At 49.0% G+C, this 25,735-nt stretch overlaps 1 protein-coding gene across 1 annotated transcript in view; it reads left to right on the top strand.

Moving 5' to 3' along the window:
• COL15A1 (collagen type XV alpha 1 chain) overlaps window positions 1-23,578 on the top strand; it is a 75,731-nt gene extending 52,153 nt beyond the window's left edge. The window contains exons 29-44 of the mRNA XM_045562115.1: window positions 1,217-1,270; window positions 1,368-1,427; window positions 2,849-2,917; window positions 3,026-3,067; window positions 5,524-5,569; window positions 7,744-7,824; window positions 8,256-8,305; window positions 8,418-8,519; window positions 9,346-9,490; window positions 13,294-13,358; window positions 14,697-14,825; window positions 14,970-15,029; window positions 15,788-15,847; window positions 19,900-20,085; window positions 21,359-21,474; window positions 22,471-23,578. Of these exons, the coding sequence (XP_045418071.1) occupies window positions 1,217-1,270; window positions 1,368-1,427; window positions 2,849-2,917; window positions 3,026-3,067; window positions 5,524-5,569; window positions 7,744-7,824; window positions 8,256-8,305; window positions 8,418-8,519; window positions 9,346-9,490; window positions 13,294-13,358; window positions 14,697-14,825; window positions 14,970-15,029; window positions 15,788-15,847; window positions 19,900-20,085; window positions 21,359-21,474; window positions 22,471-22,684 (1,479 nt within the window). The 3' untranslated portion in view covers window positions 22,685-23,578. The remainder of the gene's footprint in view (window positions 1-1,216; window positions 1,271-1,367; window positions 1,428-2,848; window positions 2,918-3,025; window positions 3,068-5,523; window positions 5,570-7,743; window positions 7,825-8,255; window positions 8,306-8,417; window positions 8,520-9,345; window positions 9,491-13,293; window positions 13,359-14,696; window positions 14,826-14,969; window positions 15,030-15,787; window positions 15,848-19,899; window positions 20,086-21,358; window positions 21,475-22,470) is intronic.
• The last annotated feature ends 2,157 nt before the right edge of the window (window positions 23,579-25,735 follow it).

Below are 25,735 nucleotides of genomic sequence, written 5' to 3'. Positions count from 1 at the left end.
GTGGCCAGCAGGCTGCTGCAGATGCCATGGTGGTTGTTCCCAGCGAGGCCCAGCTTGTGCACAGCTTGCCAAACACAGGCAGTGAGGGACACCTTCTAATTTGCACGCAGGGGCCATGTGGGCTAGCTGTGGCCCTGGTGACTAGTATAGCTTACAACTCCTTTTCAAATGCACTGGAGTCTTGTTACTCAGAGTATGGTCCATGGACCAGCATCACTGACCTCACTTGGGAGCTTCTTAGAACCTCCGGCCCCACCTCAGACACACTGGGTCTCCATTTTAACAAGATCCAGGTGATTCTCACGCACATTGACGTTTGGGACGTGTTGCACTGGAACATAATGACCAAGTGGCCTATGCCCTGTTAGCTCCTTCTACCTTTGCTTCTCTTTCCCTCAGAGCAATATGGACTGGGTGTTTTACACACCAAACCTGTTTCAACTCAGTTTTTATTTGCCATTTTTCAGGGCAAATAATGGTAACAGGAAGAAGCACCTTGGAGGGCCCCAGGCTTAAACTATTCATTCCTCCAGGAGACAGGGCAGACCAGCTACAGGAGTGGGAGGGTGCAGGCCAGGAGCAGAATGTGTTCTAGGAAGAGATACATCGTGGCATCATCAGCCAAGTGGTCTGCATCCCAGAGCCGGAGGGCAGGAGGGCTGCTGAAGGATGTTGGAACAGAACAGTGGCTCTAGAAGCATGCGAAGCCGGAAAGCCAGCACTGAGATAGGGTCCCTGGGGACAGGTTAGAGCAAGGCAGGAAGCAAATCCTGGAGCAAGTTATTCAGCAGGGCTGGCCTGAGGGGTGAGCCAGGGCTGCATTATTTACAATGCGGGATGTTGTGAGCCCTGAGACCTGGCACCTAGGGCAGAGGTCCACATTCTGGGCCAGCCAGCACCCAGCTATTGGGGAACTGAAGCCCTGGGCTTCTGATCTCTTGCTCCTTGGTGAGCCCTGACTTTGAAGGTCTGTGTCCAGAGTCTGGGGTGGGCTGGAGCCTGCAGGAAAGCAGGGTGTGGTGCGGGGCTGAGCAGGTGCTTCTGGCTGAGAGCACAGAGGCTGGAGACTAGGAGCCAGGTAGGTGGGTACTGTCATTGCTCCTCGCCCCCTTCCTTCTGTCGGTGCTTCACTGTCACCACTGTCCACAGAAGCAGGCTGACACGCCCCACCTCCCTGAACCCAGAGTTTCTGATCTGGTGTTTGTTTTGCCTGTAGGGGCCCAAAGGACCACCGGGACACAAAGGAGAACTTGGCCTCCCCGGACGACCTGTAGGTATCAGTGTTCCTTAGGATGGAAGGAGAGGACATGTGGGCCAGGCTGCCTTGTGGGTGGTGGGTTTACTGAGGTGTCTCCTGTGGGTTCCAGGGTCGACCAGGACTGAATGGCCCCAAAGGTGCCAAAGGAGATCGAGGGGTCATGATGCCGGTGAGTCCCCCGGGGATGCAGCTGGAGGCTGGTGTTCAGGGGGTGGGTGAGAGAGTGCCAGGTCCGGTGAATTTGCAGACTGACTGCTCGGGAATGTTGTTCTTCCTCCACCACCACCTCCAAAGCTCCTCCCACCCAGCCCCATCCTCCGGCTCACTCCCAGGAGGGTCCCTGTCACCCATAGCACCTTAGTGGAGCATCGGCTTCCTCATGTGCATCTGAGGGTGACAGGGAGAAAATGTCCTGGGCATGCTCACAAAATGTGCTTCCACATCCCAGGGCTTCTGACTTTCCCCTCCTTTATGAAGTCCCAGAGATTGCTCGCATCACTAGGGGCTCAGTCTCAGTCTGTGCTGTGAGTCAATGTCATGGGCAGCTCAGGTGCTTAAGTAGGCCCTCACAAGGTGGCAAACACTGGAGCATCAGCAGGTCCAGGAGAAGAAAGCCCGTGTTTATTGAGCAACTGCTGCATACCAGACACTACGCAAAGTGCTTTTAAGGACAATATTTCACTTAGTCTTTGTGATAACTGTCACACGAGACATAAGAGGAAACTGGTTCCTGTTGAAGTCAAGACACCCACCGAAGGTCCCCTAGCTAATAAGCACCAAAGCAAGCTGCAAACTCAGTTCTAAGCCCATTGCTGCTTCTGTTTGTGCCACCCTGTCTCTGCTTTGTGTGCCCAGAAATCCAGAAAACAATTTTACCGAAGCATTAGGGGTCTCCCACTCACCAAGCCCACTGCGCCTGGTAGGTAAGCCAGACACCAATGCTGTCATTGAGAGTGATCAGCATGGCTTCTGCACGGGCTCAACTCCTCACGCCTGCCCCTCAGAGCCTCCCGTCTCCTGCTGTGAGGCCTCTGGGCTTGAAGGAGAAAATGGTGCATGGTGGTAAGGCCAGGCTGACTTGGTTTTGAAAATGACTCTGCTATCTAACAGAGTTTTGCATTTAATTTTGTGTTTCTGAGGCACTCCCCTGGGCACCCTATCATGGGTGGGGGGACACCTCCCACCTAAACCCCCTTTGCACTAGAGATTTGCTGATAGACAGGCTGTAGGTTCCATATCAACTAAGCACTGCTCTGGAAGTCTGAATCTGGGTTGCAGTCTCAGTTCTGCTCTAAGTTGCTGTGTGACCTTGAGCAAGTCAATTCCCCTCTCTGGGCCTCGTTATCTGCATGTGTTGACCAGAGACAATACCTGTTGCTCTGCTGTCTCCTCCGTGGTTTGTTGTGAAGATGCAGTGAGGTCAGGAATGTAGATGTGCCCTGTGGAAGGGACCGGCCCACCTGAAGGAGAAGGCTTCAGGGGACCCTCCCTTTCTTGCTGTGTTCCCAGACCCTGGGGAAAGTGTCCTGCAGCTGCCCCTGCACTCATGACAGCCTGAACTCAGGCATGGCCTTTCTTTTCTCTCTTCAGGGCCCACCTGGTTTACCTGGTCCTCCAGGCCCCCCTGGACCACCTGGGGCAGTGATTAACATCAAAGGAGTAAGCTGGGATGGGTGGGGAGAGCTGCGTGGGGGGTCAGACAGGGGCTGGCCTAAGCTGGAGTCAGGGTCCTGATGGCCTCACCTCTCTTGTTCTCACCACCCACAGGCCGTTTTCCCAATTCCTGTCCGGCCACACTGCAAAACTCCAGTAAGTAGCAGTCACCGCCTTAAAGAGCAGGCTTTGGTATCTATAGCACCTCGGAGAACAAGATCAGCCTTTGTCTTGGGCCACTTCTATCAGTGAATGTCCTCTCTCATGTCTCTGTCACCTGCATCTAGACCCTTAAGTGACTGGAAGCGTCTAGATAACAGATCATGGCAATGAAATATACTGGCTCTTGTAAGGGTGCACACACTGGCAGGGTTCTTCTTTTAAGATAATAAAAAATCACTGTCTTTTGTGACCATATGAGCTTCATGTTTGGAGCAGAAGAAAATTAGCAAAAATAGACCCCTTAAAAAATATAGATAGAACAAAAGCAATGCCAACCCATGGTCTTTGCATTGGGAACTTTGGGCTAAAATCTGTAGCTATGTTCTGTCCTTTCCCAAAGATCACATTACTGCACAGCACGCAACTCCGGCAGGCAGGGATTCTCTCTGCCACTTTATAATAAGGAAACAAACTGTGACTCAGAGAAGCTCACTTGCTTGTCCAAGGTCACGGGACATGCCCGAACTAGAACCATAGCTCACGTCTCCTGACCACTAGGCAGCAGTGCAGACTGCGATTCCGAGGGGTCAGACACTGGCCTGGTCCCCCCACCAGTCAGCAGCACCGTCCCTGGGGTCTCATCCATGTTACAAGACTCTTGTTTCTGTCGGGAAACCCGAGGAGGGTGAGCCCCGTGCAAAGCCGTTAGTCACAAAACCGTGCATAATCGTTGTCTCATTCATTCAACAAATATTTACTGAGCACTCACCGAGTGCCAAGTACTCCTCTGGGCCCTGGGGACACAGGGGTGAGCTAGACAGGCGTGGTCTCTGCTCTCGGGCGCTCGTACGTTACAATTTAGAAATCTTCCCTGAAGTGGGTCCGTAATTGATGCCTATTGGAGGTGATGATGAGGCTTGGGTCAGAGGCTTCAAAGTGATGCAGTTTGGCTGCGTGTTTTCCCAGGCATCTGTCCATGTCTAAACTCTGAGGCATCTAAGCCTGCAGCCCAGAGCCTGGGAGCTCTGGCCTGGAAGGCAGAGGGCAGGACCCGCCTCCGCAAGGTCACTAAAGGGCCTGCTGGCCGTGGCCTGAAGAGAAACATGGACTATCAGAGCTGGCTGGAGGGCCCTCCCGAGTAGTTGTTGCATCTCTCCTTCTTATGGTGCAGGAGAGACCACAGCCCAGACAGGAAAAGGGCTAGCTCCAGGTGCCACCGTGGGCTAGTGCCAGAAGTCTCCCCCAACTAACATGATTTCAGGCTTCAAATGGGCCAACCACGGGACAGCACTCAAGGGCTTTAAAGGGCTGTAAAAATGCTATTGCAGTTACCATGACCCGTGCTAGGACGCTTGCAGTAACCAGGGCCTGTGAGGGCCATGGGGTTGCATAAAAGAAGCCAAAGGTGGGCTCAGAGCATTTTTGGTGAGTTACTGACTTTGTGTTGCCTGGCTGGACACCGTGGGAGCTGGGCCTTGGGCATTTCCTGACTTGCTCTTAAAATGGACATTTTGAAAGAGAAATCCTTCCTCTCACATCCAGCATTCCACGAGCCCCCTCTAGTTTCAGCCCTCCCCAGCACCCGAACAATTTACAGCTCGCGCCTGCCATGAAGGAACTTTATCAGCATAACTAAAAGATGGCGGCTTGGCGCTGCAGCCTTCATCCTTAACTTAGAAGTGTTTTTCCTGGAAGATTCCCTCCCCACCTCCCATCTCCTCTTAGTGACCCCTGAGCAGCTTGCGACCCTCCACTGTAAGCATGGAAGGATCCTAGCGCCAGGTGGACCCCTCGGATTCCACCTATCAACTGGGAAAAAGCCAGATTGCAGGTGGCTTTGTCTCAATAGATAAGGAAATGCAGTTATCTGAGAAAGAACTTGGAAGGAATATTATATAAAATAGCTTGGCCCCCAGATCCCTAACACTTAATGGGGAGTCTGGAATAGGCCCCCCAAGCCTAATGACAGCCCCCTTCACTGATTACCACTGCTGTTAGTTCCTGTTCATTACACTCATCTTTGGACACAGCAAAGCTGACTGCGGGGCCAGCTCCGTGGCTGGGCATGCCACTGGCTGGGATGCCTGACCTCTCACATGAATCCATCCTCAGTGATAAGAAAGAATGCCAGGAATGCTCATACTTGGCCAAACCAACACTGCCACGATTTGTTGTCTTAAAGCTTTGGGCTTCCCTTCCGCTGAGTCTGTCGGCCAGTAGGTCTCAGTTCTGTCTCCCTCAGCCCCGCTATGTGACGGGCCTCCCAGTTGAACGCCTGGGATGTCTGTGCCTTCAGGGCTACTGGGGGCTCAGGGTTTCGGGGAGTTAAAGGAGGGCCTGACCCCGTGGCATTGCCTCTTCTGCCACATGCCCACGACACAGTGGCTGCCTGTGCCTGCAAACGCCAGGGCAGGGTTGGCCATGTCTGACACACCTTCCTCTCTTTCCAGGTTGGCACCACCCATCCCGGGAATCCAGAGCTCATCACCTTTCACGGTACACACTCCCTCCTCCACTGGGTGTTTCTCTGGGACGTCGCCTCACCCTAGTAGCTCTGAGGAAGGTGGTTTTCATTTGCCCAGTGCTGGGCACAGACTAGGTGGTCAGGAAGGTCTGACTGTGTGTGGTGGGAGACGTGGCTGTGAGACTGGCACCTCTTTGGTTGGGGCAGCACACGTCTGTCTGTCCTGCCCATCTCGGCTGAGCCTCCGGCTGGCAGGAAGCACACCTCTTGTTCATTCATGTGTTTATTTGTTCATAAAACATTCGCTGATGCCTGCTCATTGCTTGATATGATCTCATGCACTCGGCTGAGGCGGTTGAATCCTGCAGTTCCTGCCTCCTGGGCCCTTGGAATCTGTTAAGTGAAACTAACTATTTAAAAAACAATGATAGTGTAATATGCCAAGGGCTAATCCAGGGAAGGGCTGTGGGAGCTTAGAAGACTCTTGCCTCAGAGTGTCCCTGGACCAGTCAGCAACAGCCTCTCCTGGGAGCCCATTAGAAATGCAGAACTTAGGGTCCCTCCCTTCTCCCTAGTCCTGCTGCATCAGAACCCGCATTTTAACAGTCTTGCAGGTGAGCTGTGTGCACAGTAAGTGTGAGAGGCGCTGGCTCCAAGTGTTCGATTAGGAAACACCAGCATGTTCATGGCCACATGTAGGAGCTTTTCTAGGCACATGAGAGAGGGACAGGCTGGGAGACAGGGGCCTGCAGGTGAGCAGGCACTCTGGTCCCTCCGTCCCCACACCCTGTGCCACACCACATATCCCCCTCTCGATTGAGGAGTCCAGACACTTGGGGCTTACATGGGGGGAGGCCTTCTTCTCCCCATACTCACCTCCAGCTCACTGTGCCACCCCGGCCTGCCAGGGGATGGTCTCCCTGATGGTGTCTTGCCCGTGGTTTTTCTGTCACTTCTGGTTACCAAGTCCAGACTGTTTCTACACCTCCTGCTCAGATTCAGTTCAAGACTCTCCTTATCCCAGTGCAAGGTGGCCCTAGGGGAAGATTTGATTTCTCAGGGCAGAATAACAACTGGGACACTGAGAAATCAAATCTTCCCCTAGGGCCACCTTGCACCTGAGGGGCTCCTCTGGAAGGAGGGGGAGGGAACAGACCTTTCGGAATTGCGGGCTGTTGGTGAGCTGGTCTTCCTCCTACTGGCTTGTGGGTCGTCACTACCGCTCTCGCAGGTGGTGGGGAGCTCATCGTCTTCCTGTCTGAGCACCGCTGCCTGTGGTCTCACTGTGGGTCCACTGCCCAGGTCCTCGGTCCCAAGCTGCTCCCCCAGCACTGGTGAGATGTGGCTGCATCTCCCTGCTGACCCCAGCTGTTGCCATCACGCCTCTGATGCTCACATTCCTTCCCCCACACTGGGGAAGCCGGAGCCCCCAGATCTCATCTGAGCTTTGTGACCTGACTCTAGGCTCGAGGTCATTGGTGGGTTGATCTGCTACGCCTCTCAGGAACCAGGAACTCAAAGGCCTCGTGTCCATCCCACCCCTGGAGGTGGGGAAAGGGAACCCCTTCCCTTCCCAAACACTGATCTCCTGAAGGGATCCCTCCTTGGGCCACCTGCTATATAAAGACTGGCTGGAGGCCAGTCACGCAGAGACAGTGATGCCACCAGTCCTGCAGGGAGGCGCGTCACCACACAGTGGACATTCTCCCCACGTCGCAGGTGGGGTACTTAGCACCCTTAGTTGTCCTGTGCAGGCACTCCTGGGAGGTCCCTCTCCTCCCCACATGCCACCATGCTGCACAGGCCTCGGTGAGATGAGACAGGGAGATTGAGCTGGTGCGGAGCCTCCGTCCACACGCGTGGCAATGCCCGAGCGAAAGTCTGTCCTAGGCCCTGCTGGGCCCCCCTGGTGCTCTGCCAGCACATATTTCATGCCTTGCTCACTGTGAGCTGTGTCTGTCTCCCCAACAAACCGAGCTCTCAAGGTCGGGAATGTATCTAATGCATCTGCCTCTGCCCTCTTCATCATTTAGCAAAGGATTTTATTATACCCGCTGAATTCTCAGTAAGCCTTTGTTTGTTTGAGTAGACTTTGCTAAAGGAGCTCAGTTTGAAAACTTGTCTCAGAAAGGTTTTATGTAAAATGAAGGTCATTTTTCACTGGTTTGTTTTTTTTTTTTTTTTTGATGTATGTGTTTGGTGGCAGGCGTTAAAGGAGAAAAAGGATCCTGGGGTCTTCCCGGCACAAAAGGAGAAAAAGGCGATCAGGGGGCCCAGGGACCACCAGGTACGCCAGCCCTTGTGCTAGATCTCGACTTTGACTTTTGCTCCTGAGACGTGCAGCTGAGCCGGAGAGTGAGACTAATCACGTTACCACCCTGACCGCGGCTCCACTGAGGTCTAGCGAGACCCAGTCACGGGCCTGGTGTGTCCAAGATGGAGCATTGGCAAGAGTGACCAGAACTTCCAATCATTCTTATTTCATGTGCAAAATGAGGCCCAAAGAGGGCTGGGGACCCACCCAGGACCCCACAGTGTCTGGGTTGCTGGGCCCAGACCAGGAGCGGTTTCTGGCTCTGAGCCCAGTGCTGACCCTGTGAGCTGACCCAGTGCAAGGTCACATCCGCTAGGAAATAACCATGGTTGCCAACTTGGAGACTTGTGTTTTTAAGTTTCTGAAACTATGATCGTGAATTTTAAGAAGTATTTCTTTTTCAGGTCCTGCAGTTGATCCGGCTTACCTGAGACATTTTCTGAATAGCTTGAAGGTGAGTATTTCTCTACTAAACACGTGGCCTGTGTTTCCAATGCCTTGGCTTTATGTCAGAGACCAGGTTCATCCCACTCCGACTGAAATATTCCCATGTTCTCTGCTTCCAGGGGGAGAATGGAGACAGGGGGTTCAAAGGAGAAAAAGGAGACTCTAACGACAACTTCTTTGTGTCTGGGCCTCCAGGCCTGCCCGGAAACCCAGGCCTGGCCGTGAGTAGTGGCCCCTCCAAGCCATCTTCCCCGCGGGCTTAGGGCTGTCCCTGAAGCCTCCAGAAGGACTAGGCAGTTGAGGAGCTGAGGGTTAGTCGTTGTACTCTGAGCTGGAGGCAGGACTTGGGGATTGGCTAGCTCTCCCCATGATTGACAGGGAGAGAAGTGAGGTGGACAAGGCTACGTGCAGTTAGGTAACTTCCAGGCCACTAAGCACACTGCCTTATTCATGTAAATGGTGGAAAATTCGCTCAACAGAGTGTCATTAATGGTAAGCACATCAGATAATGGAGGCAGAATGGAAGGTGAGGGAGATATTTTTAGAGGAGCTATTTGATTCTTCGGAAATTTTACCAAAGAAGACACCCCTAAATAGGTTGGTCTTCCTAGGATGAGACCCAATGAGAATATGGCCGGATCATTCACCTTTGGTTCCAGAGCTCACCATGAGGGTAGAACCAGCAAAGGCAGGATCAGGGCTCTACTTCTCGCTGGGCCTCTCTTTTGCTTTGTGATCTTGGGCAGGTCCTTTCCCTCTCTAGGCCTTAGTTTCTTCATCTGTAAAGTACAAAGTCTAGACTAGATGATCCCCAAGGTCCCTTCTGACTCCAGGGCTCGCTAGGGTTCTCTGTAGCATCATTCAACATAATGACGGGGCTGCTGCCCTTGAGGCCTTACTCCCCCTTGAATTGTGCCAAGATTGAGGATAATAATAACAATAGCTGGCATTTATTACCTTCTTACAGATGTCCCCATGAAAGGAATAGATGGACTTCTGGTGATGAATGGTGCTTTCTCTTCTTTTACTGTGTGCTTGCCTTGACAGGGCCAGAAAGGGGAGACTGTCATTGGGCCCCAGGGACCCCCAGGTGCACCTGGCCTGCCTGGGCCACCTGGCTTTGGAAGACCTGGTGTCCCTGGGCCACCAGGACCCCCAGGGCCACCAGGACCTCCAGCTATCCTGGGAGCAGGTGAGTTCTGTGAGCAGTGCCCTCATTCCCGCTGCCCCTACTAGTGTGCCCGGGGTCACCGCATCTGGGTGGTGTGTCACAGCCACACTGTCTGACAGAGGGCTGCTGCCGGGATGGAGCTTTATTTCTTTTCTTTTTTTTAATTGAGATATAATTTATGCATCATAAAATTCACCCATTTAAAGTGTACAATTCAGTAGTTTTTAATATATTCACAAGGTCATGCAGCCATCACCACTGTCTAATTCTAGAACATTGTCAGCACACCAGAAATTTTGTCCCATTAGCAGTCACCCCCTTCCCACTCTTCCCCAGTCCTCCCCTAGATCTTAGCAACCACTAGTCTACCTTCTGCCCCTGGATTTGCCTATTCTGGACGTTTCATGTAAATGGAACCATATAATATCTGGCCCTTTGTTGCTGGCCTCTGTCACTTGGCATAGCGTTTCCAAGGTGCATCCATGTCGTAGCATTTATCGGTACTTCTTTTTATTTATGGCCGAATATTGTTTCATTGTATGGATGTACATTTTGTCTATGCATTAATCTGTTCATGAACATTGGGTTGTTTCTACTTTTTGACTATATGAATAATGCTGCTATGAACATTCGTGTTCAAGTTTTCATACGAACGTATGTTTTTAGCTCTCTTGGGTATATACTTGGGAGTGAAACACACAGTTACCTCATATGGTAACTCTGTGTTTAACTTTTTGAGGAGCTGACAAACTGTTTTCCAAAGGAGCCAAAGAATTGTGAATTCCTACCAGTGGTGTATGAGGGTTCCAGTTTCTCTTCATCTTCACCAAGATTATTATCTTTATTACATCTTTTTTTTTTTATCCATCCTAATGGGTTCATGTGAAGTGGTATCTCATTGTGGTTTGGGTTTGCATTTCCCTGATGACTAAGGGTATTGTACATCTTTTCTTGCGTGGGTGGAAACTTCCTTGCTGCTTTGTCAGTGCCTTAGGGATTAAGAACCTCTTTTAAGGACCAGCATTGATTGTAACCCTCTATGCAAAAATCTATTCACCCCTTGGAGCCTCACTTCCTCAAGTGCAAAATGGGTGAAATTTTAAAAACCTTCATTTATTGAGCATTTATCAAGTGCCAGGCATTTTGCTAATCATTTTACTACAGTATTTTATTGAATTCTCACAACAACCCTTTAAGAAAAATATCAGCATCTCCATTTTACAGGTGAGGAAAGTGAGACCCAGAGACATTAGGAACCTTTCCAAGCTCACACAGCTAATAAGTGACACTAACAAGATTAGGACCCAGATCAGTATAGCTCCAAAGCCTGCATTGTTTCCACTATGCTGATAGTGGAAGACAGTAATATTGATAGTAGCAATGATAGCATAACTGTGTGCTTTTTTTCTATTCGGATTGACATGAGCCAGGTATGGTGGAAGCACACCTGGGAAGAGACCTACAGACTCTGGGGCTCAGGGAGAGCTTTACAAGGGAAGTGACTTTGGGACTGGGGCTTTGACTTAGGCTTGGACCTCTTTCTTTTCTTCTCTCTCTCTCTCTTTTTTTTTTTTAAGAAATAGGGTCTCTCTCTTCACCCAGGCTGCAGCACAGTGACACAATCATAGCTCACTGTAGCCTCAATCTCCTGGGCTCACGTGATCCTTGTGCCTCAGCCTCCCAAGTAGCTAGGACTACAGCTAAAGCTGTTAGCCACGCCTGGATAATTTTTAAAATTTATTGTGGAGATGGAGTCTCACCATGTTGCCTAGGCTGGTCTCTAACTCTTGGCCTCAAGTGATCCTGCTACCTTGGCGTCCCAAAGTGCTGGGATGACCGGCATGAGCCACAGCACCTGGCTTAGCCTTGAATCTTTGGCTGCAAGTGACAAGAACATAACTCAAAGTAGCTCAAAGGGAAATTCACTGGACATGAAGGAGGGAGTGGACAATCAACTCATGGGAAGGGGGGACATGCAGCTGGACCTCAGGAACAGCCAGAACCAAGAACTCACCCCTGCCAGGACTCCCCGGCCATCTTTTTCTCAGCTTCTCTCTATATGCCAGTTTCATGCTGCCTCACCACAGACCATATCTTCTGCATGGTGGGAAATATGGTTACTGACAACTTACAGTTTCTACTGTCAGCTCAAAATCTTGAAGTTCGTTCTCAGTTGTAGTCTGAAAAGTCCTGGGGTGGGGCAAGTCCCTGGGAAGGATTCTGACTGGCCTGTGTTGGGCCAGGTTCCCAACCTTGGACGGATCACCTGTGGCCAGGAGGTAGGATCACATGAGAACATGGTAGCTCTTTCTGGAACCAAAGGGTTGCAGAGGTGAAGGGGAAGATCCTAAGAGAAGAAGATGAGGAGGATACTGGTCCTGCAAAGGAAGAAGGGGCTGGGTGGATAAAACCAGAGGGGCCCTGCGGCCTTGAGGGAGGAGTAGGGTGGCAGGAGGTGGAGGCACGATATGGGGTGAGTGCAGGATGCAGAGAATCTGTCATCCATGGCAGCACTGCACGAGGGGGGCCCAGGATGCCTTGCTGCATTGAACAAGCATCGCCCCTCACATAATGTATGGTAGCAAGTCACAGTTCACAAAACACTTTCATAGCTGTTAGCCCATGTCATCTTCACAGCAACCCTGGGAGGGAGAGGAAATAGGTATTATTATCAAATCCATCTCATGGATGAAAACACTGAAGCTCACAGAGGTTAAGAGACTTTCCCAAGGTCACTAATGCTCATAGGAGGCATGGCTGGGATCTAAGTCCAAGTCCTCTGAGCCTCTATCCACTAGATGTTTATTTACCACCTAGGTATGGATGTTCAAGTCTTATGTTGGAACTGAAGACTTGCAATCTAAAGAATTGTATAATTTTGCTGGAACTTGTAAGAGCATCCTTAACTCTGCCAAGAGCTTTGCAGATTTGAGGGCAGGGGACAGGGGATTAGAGAGATAGAAGGACAAAGGAATAGTTGTAATACCCTTCTTTATGTTTGCCTAGAGTAAAGGCTTTGTGATTGGGGAATTGTGGACTGCTAAACGGTGCAAGCATGTACCTCAGGGATCTGTCAGCCCACTAACATTTTTTATAGAATGGAGTGTGTGCATTTGTCAAGGGAAGAGGGCAATAGCCTTCTTCTGATTTTTAAGGGCACTGTGACTCTTCAAAAGCTAAGAGCTCCTGGTCGAATGCTGTACAATTTGCAAAGCAGTAAGTTCTCACCACAGCCCAGTGAGGAAGAATGCCTATTTACATTTCGCAGATGAGGAAACAGGGTCAGAGGGCTTGCTGTTTCCTCAAGACCACATAACAGAGAATTGACAAGCTGGGGACTTGAGTCCATGTCTCTGGCCCCAGGGCCAGGGCTGCTGTCCCTGCACCACTCTGGCCCCCTCCCACTGCCTAGCGCCTTCTCTTCCTCTTTCTGGGCTTGCTTCCGCTGTTTAGCAGTCACATGCCTGTCTCTTGGGTGAGGTAAGTTGTATGAGTCAGGATATTTTTAGATGTAAGTGACAAAAAACTCAAACTGGCTTTCATAAACCACAACAAAAGGAATTGACTCACTTATAACACTGAAAAGTCTTAGGCATGGTTTGATGCAGGGTGACAATCAAAGAATCCCAGCTCCTCCTTAAACCAGACAATGTGACCTAAGTCACATGCTGGGTCCAGACCCCCTAAGATGCAGCCGCAAGTTGGGATGCTTTGTAGCACTGTGAGTGGGGTTGTAAACACTTCGCTCAGGTGATCAGCTGACACCTGAGGCATTTTTCAGAGAGGGCAGTTCTTTGTAACTTTTCTTTTCTGCTTTGTCTTAGCTGTGGCCCTTCCAGGCCCACCTGGCCCTCCAGGGCAGCCAGGGCTTCCCGGATCCAGAAACTTGGTCAGTGTCATTATCAATGTGTATTCCTCATTCCATTTTGGATGGATTTACTTAAAACTCTGGCTATTGCGTTTAGCACCTGGTACCTTTTTGGGATTAGCCTCCATGACAGTAGAATTGGTGCAATTCCATGTAGGGGGAATTTATTATAGATGAGTTAATATGCGTCACTTGTTATTATAGGAGAAACAAAATCATTTGTTATTTAAGTTCCACCCTTCAAACCTTTAACTGACTAAGCTATAACAAAAACCAATCATATAATATTATATCAAAAACCTTAAGCCCAAGAGGGTAAACAGTATCACAACAGGTTCTTGTGCCGGTCATATTTACCCTGGGTAGTTCAGCCTTCTCTCTTCTGCCAAAAGATGTCTCTTGTACATTTGTTACTCTGCAGCACATGGGAACAAGGTATGGCCCACCAGGATCATTAGAATGCACAAAAGATAGACAAATACCTCACAAGGATGTCAGGAGTAGAATGCTCTTCAATCTTTGCTGGATTTTAGTTGGAAAATTTGGCTGCCAAAAGAGAGAACTGTCCAGCCAGTGATAGAATTTTGATATTTGGTCCTTTGGGGGTCTTCTAAGCCATTTTGATGCACAAAGCCATTATCTTCAAGGCTAAGTGAAAATTAATTTTTTATCATCTTTCTCAGTGAAAATGAAAAATAAAAACTCTCTTAGCTGATGTTTCTTTGAGATTTGATGCTACTCAATAGATTTTTGCAGCATCTGTATCTGCTCGTAGATATGCTAAGTGACTGTCTAATCTTTGGCCACTTTCTAGACAGAGAAATCACAGACCCTCATTTTCTATCATGCATTTAATATTATAACTACCCAGCTAGACAAAAAGATTTAATACCTAAGTATAGTTGCTCCCTTGCTTGCATTTCTAACTCCAAATGGAAATAAATTTGAAATTCCTCAAAGAGTAGCATGAAGTGGCACCACTTAACAATGTTGTGACCACATGCAGCTTTAAAAACTGGAAGAGACAGCACTTACCTGTGATTTTGCTAATGCCAGACCCAACAAACACAACTCTGTTGACGATTCTTAAATGTTTTTGTACCCACAGAATATTACCTTTTTTGTTTTAATTCATTTATTATAATTTAGATTTGTGTTTCAAAGTAATACATGTTTTTGTTTTATCAAAAAGGGTCCCTTTAGTTACTGGTGAACAGCTAAATCTCTATATGGCACAATAAGCCTTGTTATTGAACATGAGGGGTGGTTCGTAGTTGACTGTACAAAGACACTAGTTTGTCAAATTGTCCCCTTGCTCTGAAGATAACAGTGGTGCTTGGGATTTGAATGATCTGACAGGTCACAACCTTCAGCAACATGGATGACATGCTGCAGAAAGCACATTTGGTTATAGAAGGAACATTCATCTACCTTAGGGACAGCACTGAGTTTTTCATTCGTGTGAGAGATGGCTGGAAAAAATTACAGGTAATTCCTAAACTTCCTTTAACAAACTGCCTCCAAAGACCCTCTAAAAATAATCGTCTACTCCTGTAAATGCCATTTTTCTGCTTTGAAAATAGGCAAAGTTTCTAGTTGATGTTTCATTTCCATATACTGTTTTCCTTAAAGCTGGGAGAACTGATCCCCCTTCCTGCCGACAGCCCTCCGCCGCCGGCACTTTCCAGCAACGTGAGTAGTTTCCCTGCTTTACGGCTCATTCTTTCCTTCATCGGGGTTTCTAGATCCTCCTTGGTCTCCAGCACATGCTCTCCAATGGGACAGCCAGCTCTGCAAGGTTTAGTATCTGTTGGAAACCCAGAAGTTACTAGGTGCCAACAGAAGTGGAGGGAGAACTGGATCCAGTGGCTGGTGACCTGCTATTCCCATAGTAGCTGAATCCTCCTGGGCAAGTGGCTTCTCCTCTCTTGGCCTCAGTTCATTCATCTGTGAAATCATTGTTTGGTGTAAGCAATCGAGAAGATTCCTTTAGTTTTTAACACTCTTGGCCTTATGAGAACACGGCCAACTGATATCCATCTTTTAGCCCTACAGGCAGCACTTTGAGGCAGGTACCCATTTTATAGATGAAGAAACTGAGGCTTTGAAGAGGTGGCTATCTCTGTTAAGTGAGAGTTGGTTTTTAAACACAGGTCTTCTGCTTTCTGGGTTCAGTGCTCTTTTGCAAAGTCTTGAGAACATCCCCTCCCTTTCTGAGGATGACTTTTTCATTGGAGCCTGAATCTCTTCACAGTTCAGAGTCACAGTTAGAGACAATGACAAACTATTTAAAGTATCTTTTTGAGAAACAATGCACTTGCTGCCCACCATGTAGCAGTTCTAGGAAAAAAAACAGAAATAAAGAAACTTTGCACTTGCACCTCAGCATCGTCTGAAGAACAGATTGAATGCATATTCATAACTCTTTCTTTTCCTCTTTTACATAACAGCCACATCACCCTCAGCCTCCACTGAACCCTATTTCAAGTGCCAATTATGAGAAGCCTGCTGTAAGTATGATTTATGCATTGACTCTGCAAATACTGAGCGTCTGTCTATTATGTGCTGGGCCCCATGCTTAGTACACAGTCCCTGCCATCAAGGTGCTTGTGGGCTAGCAAGAGAGGCAAACAAAAGATAGACTTAGAATCCATTGTGTGCCGAGTTGTTTGGGTGAGGCAAACACAGGGTGCTGGGGGTACAAGGAAGGCCAAAGAAGTCTACCTGGAGGAGATGACCTCTAAATAAGACCTAAAGGATAGTTGGGTGCAGGAGTGAGCCAGGTTGGAGAAAGAGGGAAGACAGAACAGAGGCAGGCAAGGGGAAGCGCTGTGCAGTCCTATAACTGCAAGTGTTTCAGTCTGGCCGAAGGAATAAAGCTCAAGGCAGAAGAGAAAGAAGTTTAGTTTGCAGAAGTCAGCAAGGGCAAGGGCAAGCACCAGTCAACAAGAGCCTGCAAGCCAAGCTGAGTACTTTGACCTTTTCCTGTGGGCACTGGGGAGCTACTGGAGACTATATGTAAAGCAGGAGGAAGGTATGATAAGATCGGCATTTCAGAAATTCCCTTCCTTGTAGTGTCAAATGGATCAGAGGGCACATGAGCAGGGGTCCGAAGGCCAGTGAGGTGGCTCCTGTGCTTTCACAGCAGTGAGAGTATAGAAAAGTAGGCAGACTGGAGAGACACGAAGGTGGCAGGAGTGACTAATTGGATCATTGGCTGGATATGGGGCAGTGAGGATGAGAGAGGTCAGAAAGGATGCCCAGGTTTCTGCAGGGTGATAGAGTGGTGACCGTTTCCTTTCCAGAGAGCATCTCATTGTAAAGATTAGAAACTCTCACTCTATTCCTTTGCTAGCTTAAATAAAGATCTTGTTCAAATCATTGCAGGAACCTCGTGGAACTCAGCTGAATGGCAAGAAAGATGCCATCAGTCTGCTTTACTATTTCTGCAGACTGCCTTCTTGCAAGGGTCTTTCTTCCCACCCGACACACATAATAGGTTACTCGAGCTTGCACACAGCTTTGGGTTGCCCTGGCACTGGTTCTGGCCCCAGCTCTGTGATCTGACGGAGCCCAGTACTACCCAGCTCAGTTCAGAGTCCTGGGAGAGATAGTCTATATAGTCTCTCTAGGGTCAGTTGCCCATGCCCTGCCCAATCAAGGGTAGCCAGGAGAATGAGGTTGAAGGCCTAAGGCCACTCCTTGTAGCAAGGACTGTGGGCGCACTTTCAAAGAACCAGACATGGGCGTGGCAGACATCAGAAACATGTTTCCTGCACTGCCGCTGTTCACCAAGGGGGAACTCACTTGGAGCATGGTGAGTCCAAGGTGCCCAGAGGAAACCTGCGTGGGGACTACCAGGAAGGGATAGGATATGAAGGTGTGAAAAAACCTGGCAGTGGGATCTGGTCTGGAGATGAGCCATGCAGTTGTCACAGGGATGGCAGGAACCCTGAAAGTGAATCTATGCAGTGAAAGGGTATGGCACTATGTGGAGCAAAACCAAAAGGGAACTGATAGAGAAATATGAGAAGGAAACGAGGAAGCCATAGCCAGAGAGGAAGAAAGGTGCCAAGCAAGGTAGTAGCCAGCTGTGTCCAAGGCTGCCAGGAAATCCATAAAAAGAACTAAAAGGTATCCTTCAAATTTAGAAACTAGAACACGGCATTTCAGTCGCCAAGAAGATTCTAGTTGGCTGAGGAGTAAATGGGAGGTGAGGGAAGGGAGAAGTGAGTGCAGGTAACCCTTCAAAAGCCCCCAAAGAAGTTAGAGCAGTAGGTGAAGAATTTTTTCGTAGTATTTTGTAAATTCAATAATAATACATATTCATTACAGAAAATTTTGACAATGCATAAAAAGAGTGGAAAAGAAAATAGTAACTTACCTATAATTTTACCAAAATTACAACCACCCACAAAACAGCCATTTTAACATTTTGATCGTGAAAACATTATTGTCTTCCTAAAAGTGATACGCATTCATTATAGAAATGCTCCAGAAATTAGAGAACTACAAACATGAGAGCACAAAAGCCCCCGATCTCTCCATTCAGAAGCAACCATAATTCCAGACATTTCTCTGTATCTCCTTAAAGGAGCAGCAGAGCGGGGTGGGATTAGAGCCTTGGCAAGGGACGCCCCTGCACTTGCTCCGTACCTTTTATTTATTTATTTATTTATTTATTTATTTATTTATTTATTTATTTATTTATTTAAGACAGGGTCTCTCTCTGTCACCCAGGCTAGAGTGCTGTAGTGTCATCATAGCTCACTGCGACCTCAAACTCCTGGGCTCAAGCGATCCTCTTGCCTCAGCCTCCTGAGTAGCTGGGACTACAGGTGCATGCCACCATGCCTGGCTAATTTTTCTATTTTTTGTAGAGACAGAGTCTCACTCTTGCTCAGGCTGGTCTTGAACTCCTGGTCTCAAGTGATCATCCTGCCTCAGGCCCCCCAGTGCTAGGACTACAGGTGTGAGCCACCATGCCTGGCCATGCCCCGTACCTTTCTTAGGTGGCCGCTGACATTGGGGAAGCCTCGTTCTATGGAGGCCCCTCGTGAATGCCCTCTGATGTAGCCCCAGAAGTGCACTGATTGCAGGGTGGTGAGACCACAGGCTTCTTCCCGCAGTTGTCAGAATCTCCAGATGCATGAGAAGGAGGAAGACCAGGTAGGGGCAGTGTAGCCAATGGCAGGGCATCAGAGGGCCAGGCTGTGTGTGTGTATGTAGCATAGGTAGAAGTCCGGTGGCCTGCAGGTGGTGGTGGTGAGTGGGCAGCATGCTGAAGCCCCCTCCCATCCTAATGGAGGGAATGTGGAGCCTAAAACACCAGCCTCTGCATGGCCTGTTGGGGAGGCCTCAGTTTGGAGAGGGTTAGGGTAGATTGGAGGTGGGGGTGGTGCTGCTTGACCTGGACCTCTGTCTGGGCAGTGACCAAGGCAGAACATGGGTTGAATAAAGAGAGACAGAGTGGGGGAGGCGGCAGGCTGGGCGTCTGTCCTGTGCAGGAGACGGGGAAGGGGAGGGGTGGTGCATGGAGAACAATGCCCAGAGACACGCAAGGACTGTGTGGGGCAGCCTGGACTCTAGCTCATGGCCAGCTGTGGCCATCCGGCTGGAAGCTTCAGAAGGAGAAGGCCACCATGGCAGGCCTGCGCCAGCACACAGAGGCTTCCTTCGGGTCTGGCCGCCTCCTGCCTCACCACATAAGCCTCCTTTCATGTCCTTTGGCTTAAGATGTTTAAAAATAGTTTCCTTTTTTGGCAGCATGGGCTGAGGTCCCACAGCAGCCCTCCCCAGCTCTAAGTGGATGAGATAAAAGCTACCCCTGAGACAAGATTGAAGAGGAGGGGATGCGTGTCCCTTGGTTATAGAATGCGTTCCCGAGGGTGTGGCAGAAAGGGCTGGGGGAGAGGGCAGTCGAGGGAGCTGGGTCTGGGGAGAGCATATGCGGAGAAACAGGCTATGGAATGGCTTTGGTTTGGGCTGCTGACCAAGATGGCAGGGACGTGAGGCTAGAATTACTATTAGAGCCCTAGTTCCCAGAAGGGGCTATCCCAGTAGTCTTCATCATAAATGTCACATCTTTCTCCTTTTGATGCATTTTCCCTGGGCCCCTCACATGACCAGCCACAGGCCCACACAGGAGATGGAAGAAAGGGCAACAGGCAGATGGTTGGGGAAGCTCTGGGATCCAGGACCCTGCTGGAAGCTGAGGTGGGCCCAGAAGTCTCAACCATACAGCCTGTAGGCTGGATTCAGATCTCTAAAGTGCTTTACTTGGTCCAAGCAGTGTTTTGTTTTGTTTTCTCAACTAAGGAAGAAATTTCTACCACTTAGAACTGTTTGGAGAGCTGAAGCAGGCTGCTTTGGGAGACCATAGCTCTCCTTGCAGGTGGTCAAGCAGAAACTGCGATCCCAGTGTCAAAGAGAGGTTGAATAAGATGACCTCCACATGCCTCAGCCTACAAAGTCTAGGATCTTCTTAGGGACGTGAGATATTTATGGGGGTTGGTGTTTGCCTGTGAGTCTAACTGCATTCTTTTTCTCTCACTTTTTTCAGCTGCACTTGGTCGCTCTGAACATGCCATTTTCTGGGGACATTCGAGCTGATTTTCAGTGCTTCCAGCAGGCCCGGGCTGCGGGACTGTTGTCCACCTACCGAGCCTTCTTATCCTCCCATTTGCAAGATCTCTCCACAGTTGTGCGGAAAGCAGAGAGACACAGCCTTCCAATAGTGAACCTCAAGGTAAAAACAAGTACGGTTCCCACTGCCTTCTGGAGGCACCGGCCTCCGCAGGGCCTGGGGGGCAGCTGCTGTTCCATGACGTCAACAGAAAACTGCTGGCTCTGGGCCAGCTGTCCCCTGACTGGCTGTGCCACTTTGCACAGGTCATTTTCCCTCTCTGGGCCTGTTCCCTTCCTGCTTGGATGGTCTATGACTCTTGGAGCACACAGGAGAAATAATAATATTAACTTCTTTTGCTTATATAGGGCTTTTTGCTTGTTTACAAAGCACTTTATACTCTTAATAGATACTTCTAATAAAAATGGGAGTTATTTTTTTTTCTTAGTTTGTCAGATAAGGAAACTGAGGCTCAGAGGAAGAAAGCAGTTTGCTCGAAGTCACTGCAAACGAGCATTAGTTTCCTTGACTCCTGTGTCTGGGGCTCCTGGTCCCACCTGAGGATGTCTTCTGGAGGGTATCAACTGCGTGGCACCACAGAACAGCTGGAGGACACTTGTCCCAGGGCAGAGGCACTTTGTCCTGAATGCTGGTTTGGTGTTTTCTTAGCATCTAAGCTTCCAAAGCCGGGCAGATATTTCTGTGCCCCGTCTTCTGGTAAGGCAGGGCCTGTTAGGTCCCTCAGATATACCAAGCAGACTCCCTCAAGGCTGCAGAGGGAGAGCCCTGTTGCTGCTCACGCACATCCTGGCTCCTGATCACTAACTAGCTCTCAAGAGCCCTTCGAGCCCCCTCGGTCCTTCAACCCCAGTACTCCAATTTGGAACCTTGAGGCTGGCAAGTTCCCTGCTGACCCTACCCCCAGCACTTTCTGTCCCCTCTCCCAGCTGGAGCCATTTTTGTTCTTGGATCTCTCCACAAGTGACCAAGCGCTTTCAGGAAAGGACTAAGAGAGTCATCTCCATATCACCCAGAGTGTAGATTGGCACAAGACCAGGCACAAATTAGAAGCTCAGCACATGTACACAAAAATTTTAAAATAATGGTAATAAAAGAAAGACCTAAAATATGCTTTTGGTGGGGAGGAGCATTGTATGCAAATATGATAAGAGGTATTGTCTGAAGAAATAAGACAGTAAAAGCAAAAGGGTTCGAGGATGGATTATAAAATCAAACCATAGACATTGCTTGAGTTTCCACTCTGGCCAGGCTCTGGGATTCGGGCTGGGGACTTCAATGTGAGGTGTCATCTGGGCTTTGCAGAATGACTAAAAATATATAGTCCGTTTGTAGGCTGATGATACAATGATTCTAATGTGGCATTTTGTCTCTGTAGGGCCAAGTACTTTTTAATAATTGGGACTCGATTTTTGCTGGCCATGGAGGTCAGTTCAACACGCACATTCCAATCTACTCCTTTGATGGCCGAGACGTGATGACAGATCCTTCTTGGTAAGTGAGGGTGGAAATCCTCAGGTATGACATAACAGACAGTTTTAGGAGGCTTCCTAATAATCACATACCTTTATCAGCTGCCCCTCTGGGATGTTGCCAACACAAAGCCACAGGGCCATGGGGAAAGCCCTGTCCTTGGAGCCAGGAGACCCAGGTCCAGTAGCTCAATATGGGACCTTGGGGAAGGCATTTCCACTCTTTGAGCCTCAGTTGCCTTACCTGTCAAATGGGCAAGATAATCATACCTATACCATAGGATTGTTCTGCAAATAAAATGAATATGTATGAAAACCTACAGCATGCCTTGGGCACTTAATGAGTGGTAAGCACTGTAATTTCCAGTGATCTATAACTCTCTACTGTGAGTTGTATTCTAAATTTTTGAAAATTATGTATGCTTTTCAGAATAGAACAACTCAGCAAACGTTTCCTCAGTGTCCGCTTTAACCAGGCCTGATGCCGGGCCTGGAAGGCACAGTAATAAGCCTATATGGTTCCCACCCTTACAGGACTCACAGTCTACAGAGACACAGGCTAACTATGATTCTAGACAGAATGTTATCATCGTTAAGTGAAGAAACAGATATGATAGGAGTGTAGGGGAAATATTCATTTTTATTTTGATTTAGGGGCAAGAATCAGAGAAGGCTTCCTGCAAGAGGAGGCATTTATTGGCCTTTGAAAGATGCAAAGCAGTCACTCACTGGTCTGAAAATGAAAGAGAGTCCACTCCAGACTAAGGGACCGCATAAGCAGAGGTTTAGATTCACAAAAGCAGAGGATATGATTTGAAAATGACTGCTGGGTATGGCTGGAATATCGTGTGTTCAGGAAGTTGGCAAGAGCAGTGAGGACAGAGAGGTGATCTGGCATCAGACCGTGGAGGGTTAAGGAGTTTGACTTGATTCACTAGACTTATGCCAATTTTGCTTATCAAGATATAACACAGAGAGGTGTCATTTCAAAAAGTAACATGACAAAATTACTTTTTAGGCCCCAGAAGGTCATCTGGCATGGCTCCAGCCCCCACGGGGTCCGCCTCGTGGATAAGTACTGTGAAGCGTGGCGAACCGCGGACATGGCCGTCACGGGACTTGCCTCCCCGCTGAGCTCGGGGAAGATTCTGGACCAGAAAACATATAGCTGCGCTAATAGGCTCATTGTCCTGTGCATCGAAAACAGTTTCATGACAGATGCTAGGAAGTAATAATCTTCCAATGCTTCTTAAAGAGGTTTTAGATTTTTCTTATGTGAAGAGCTGACACTGAAATCTAAAATGTTTAAATGTTGTAAATATTACAGTTTTTTATTACACATTTGTTATAAGGGCAACCAAAGAAAACATACCTCAATACACTCAAAACTGAAGACATAAAGGACTCAGATCAAAGACAAAATCTGATCCATCTCTCGGTGCTAGATTCTGCAGGAAACCCCATGCAGTGTGAACACACCCCAGCACAGGTTAAGAGCAAGTTGAAAACCAAGGCTGTAGCATTCTGCCCACTGCATCCTTCAGAAAGTTACTTCCTCCTTTTAACCATTGTTGTTGAGTGTTAAAATGTCTTTCAGGTTTTCTTACAAAGTCAGTGTTTAGAAATGTTACACCTTTCTAAGTTATGTGCAGACCGAATGCTTTCTTTCCCACATGTCCATCATTTGCAACTGGTGTTCTTACAGAGAAACAGAACTGCTCAAACGATCCTGTTTATACTATCTGATATTACCAGACTTTAATGTTTTTTTCCCTAAAAATATTATTGCGATCATGCTTTAGGAGTTTTATATTTTTACACAATCATATTTTAGTGTGGCATCTGTTTATATAACTCTGACTTGCCGGAAAAGTTGAAACTCTGAATTATCTGGAACTAGAAAAGAAATAGCACATAATTGCTACTTTCCCTTGGTGGCTCTCCTCCCCACCCCCACCCTGCGATTTTATGCCTTCCATTTGGGAAGTCTTGAACCAGAACTGCAACCGAAACAAACAGGTTCATAGAGATGAATTTTCTGAGAAACATGTATCTTCATGCTGTATACTTTGATTTTTTTTCCCACGTAAGTGAACATAAAAACATCTTTTCCGGGCACTTTCTTCTATTTGACTTTGTCCCCCTCACTCCTTCATTCTCCCTCACTGATGTGGAAGCCGACCTGGGGTGGGGCTGCTAATCCTGTCACTGCCACTTGTACTTCTCCTCAGGCGATGAGCAGAGAACAGAAAGATTTTCCCATCATGCCCATCTGCTCTTGCCTGTTGTCTCCCACCTGGTGGGGACAGTGTGTGGCGGGCAGAGAAGCCCCGGACTGGGAAACAGGATGAACTTGAGTCTGCCACCGTCTCAGCCTTTGGGCAAGTCTGCCTCTCTCTCTCAAGGAGGTTGGGATAAGACAAGCATAATATCAGCTCCCAGTTATGAAACATCAGACTTATTATATACCCCATCTCGTTTTCATAGTAACTCTGCAAGGTAGGCATTTTTACCCACTTTACAAATGAGAAAAAAAAAAACAAAACAGTTGAGGCTCAGGAAGTTACTTGTTCCACGTCACACAGCTGGCGAGTGGCGGGGCTGGCTTCAGGCTCAGGGTCTGTCTCACTCCAGATCTGCCCAAGGAGCCACCATGCAAGGCTGCCTCTGCTCCCTCCCGGCTCCACGCCTGTGGCTCTCTGGCTCCTGCTCTGACCCTGTAAGAGAAGCATAATTGCCAGGCAAGAGGCATGCTGGGATATTTCCTCCCATTCAGCTGGGCTGGCCAGAAACTCAGCAAACTGAATTCAGCCTCATAGTCCTTGAAGTAGGAAGGAAATCCAAGAGAGACAAAAAAAAAAAAAAAAAAGGCAGCCCAGAACCTCCACTTAGGGGCTTCATAAATGGAAGAGCAGTGAGAATTGTTCTAATGGGTCATGGAATGAAGACAGTTATAGGTTGGAAAGCTCCAGAGGTGGGTTGTTGAGGACTTGCCCACCCACTGAGTGACAGGGTGGGGGGTGATTGGCATGGATCGGAGCTGCAGGGGAAGGGGACAGAGGGCTCCTGAGGCCATGCGGTGCAGCTGCCCCGTTCAGTTAGAGCCCACATGGCCCAGGGCCACAGAAGGGGCAGGCTGGGGTGGGGACTTGGGGGAGACTAACCCCGGGAAAGGGCATTGAGGCCCATGGCCTGGCTGCCCAGGCCTCTCATGCACTGGAGGAGGTATGACCGGCCCTCCCAAAAGGAGCTCCTGAATCACCCACCCCTCAGCTCCTTTCATACTCTGAGAATGACCGTCGTAATCTTAGGCCTGGTGTTCAAGAGCCTTCACCGAGCTTTCCTGTCGCATGCCAGAGACCACAGCCTGGTGTCCTCATGTCACTTAGGCAAGCCACACAGGCTCCTCTGCCAGGCTGTGCTGTCCGTGCATTGCCCCATCTTGCAGGTCCATGTTGCAGACCCTTGGTGGGTGGGCAAGTCCACGGCCTTCACCACTCCAGGGCCGGCCTGGCCCTTCTGCCAGTGGCCACCCCCCATTCCCCTGGCCCTGCCTGCCCTTTCTCATGCTTCCTCCTCTGAGCACCTGATGTGTTTAACGTCTGAACTTGCACACGACTGAGACACAAAGGCTGAAGTGTCCGCAAGCCTTCATTCTACCCCACACCTGGGAGTCTTGAATGTACCTGAAGGCTGGGAAGCCAACTAACAGTCTCAGCATGATAAGGGAGGGAAGATTTGCCACAAGTGGGCAATCTTTATAGTGCTAGAGATCTTTTGGGGACTCGGTCTGAGTCCATATCGCAGACCCTCAAGGTCTGAAGCCTACAGCATCCAAAGTCCCCTGTCCACAACAGAACCAGAGGGTCAGAAACAGCTGCCAACCCAGACCCCACGAGGAGGCAGACTTTGGAGGGTGCACAGGAGCAAAGGGTCGAGAAGGGATGAAGGGAGGGACACAGAGCATGGAGGAGAAGGTCCTGGAGATTCCCCCCACCAACCTGGATGTGGTCACACAGTGTAGCTGGAAGAAAAACTGAGGGAACAGGAGAATGGCCCATAGGAGCTGCCCTCAAATTTCCTGTGTCCTTTGGACTTCATATGGCTTGCACTGTGTCACTTGGGCCTGTAAGGGGTGTAAGTAGGAGACAACTGTCATCAACCCAGTGCAGCTGAGCATTCGTCCATAAAGGAAACACAACTCAAATTAACAAGCCAGAAAAAAAGAGAAAGGAATGTATTGTCTCATGAACCTGGGAAGCACGGGGGGCACAGCAACTCAA

This window comes from Lemur catta, chromosome 10 (assembly GCF_020740605.2).
Source record: "Lemur catta isolate mLemCat1 chromosome 10, mLemCat1.pri, whole genome shotgun sequence".
Taxonomy (NCBI): domain Eukaryota; kingdom Metazoa; phylum Chordata; class Mammalia; order Primates; family Lemuridae; genus Lemur; species Lemur catta.
Note: the sequence above shows the minus strand (reverse complement) of the source record. Positions and strands in the feature narration are given on the sequence as shown.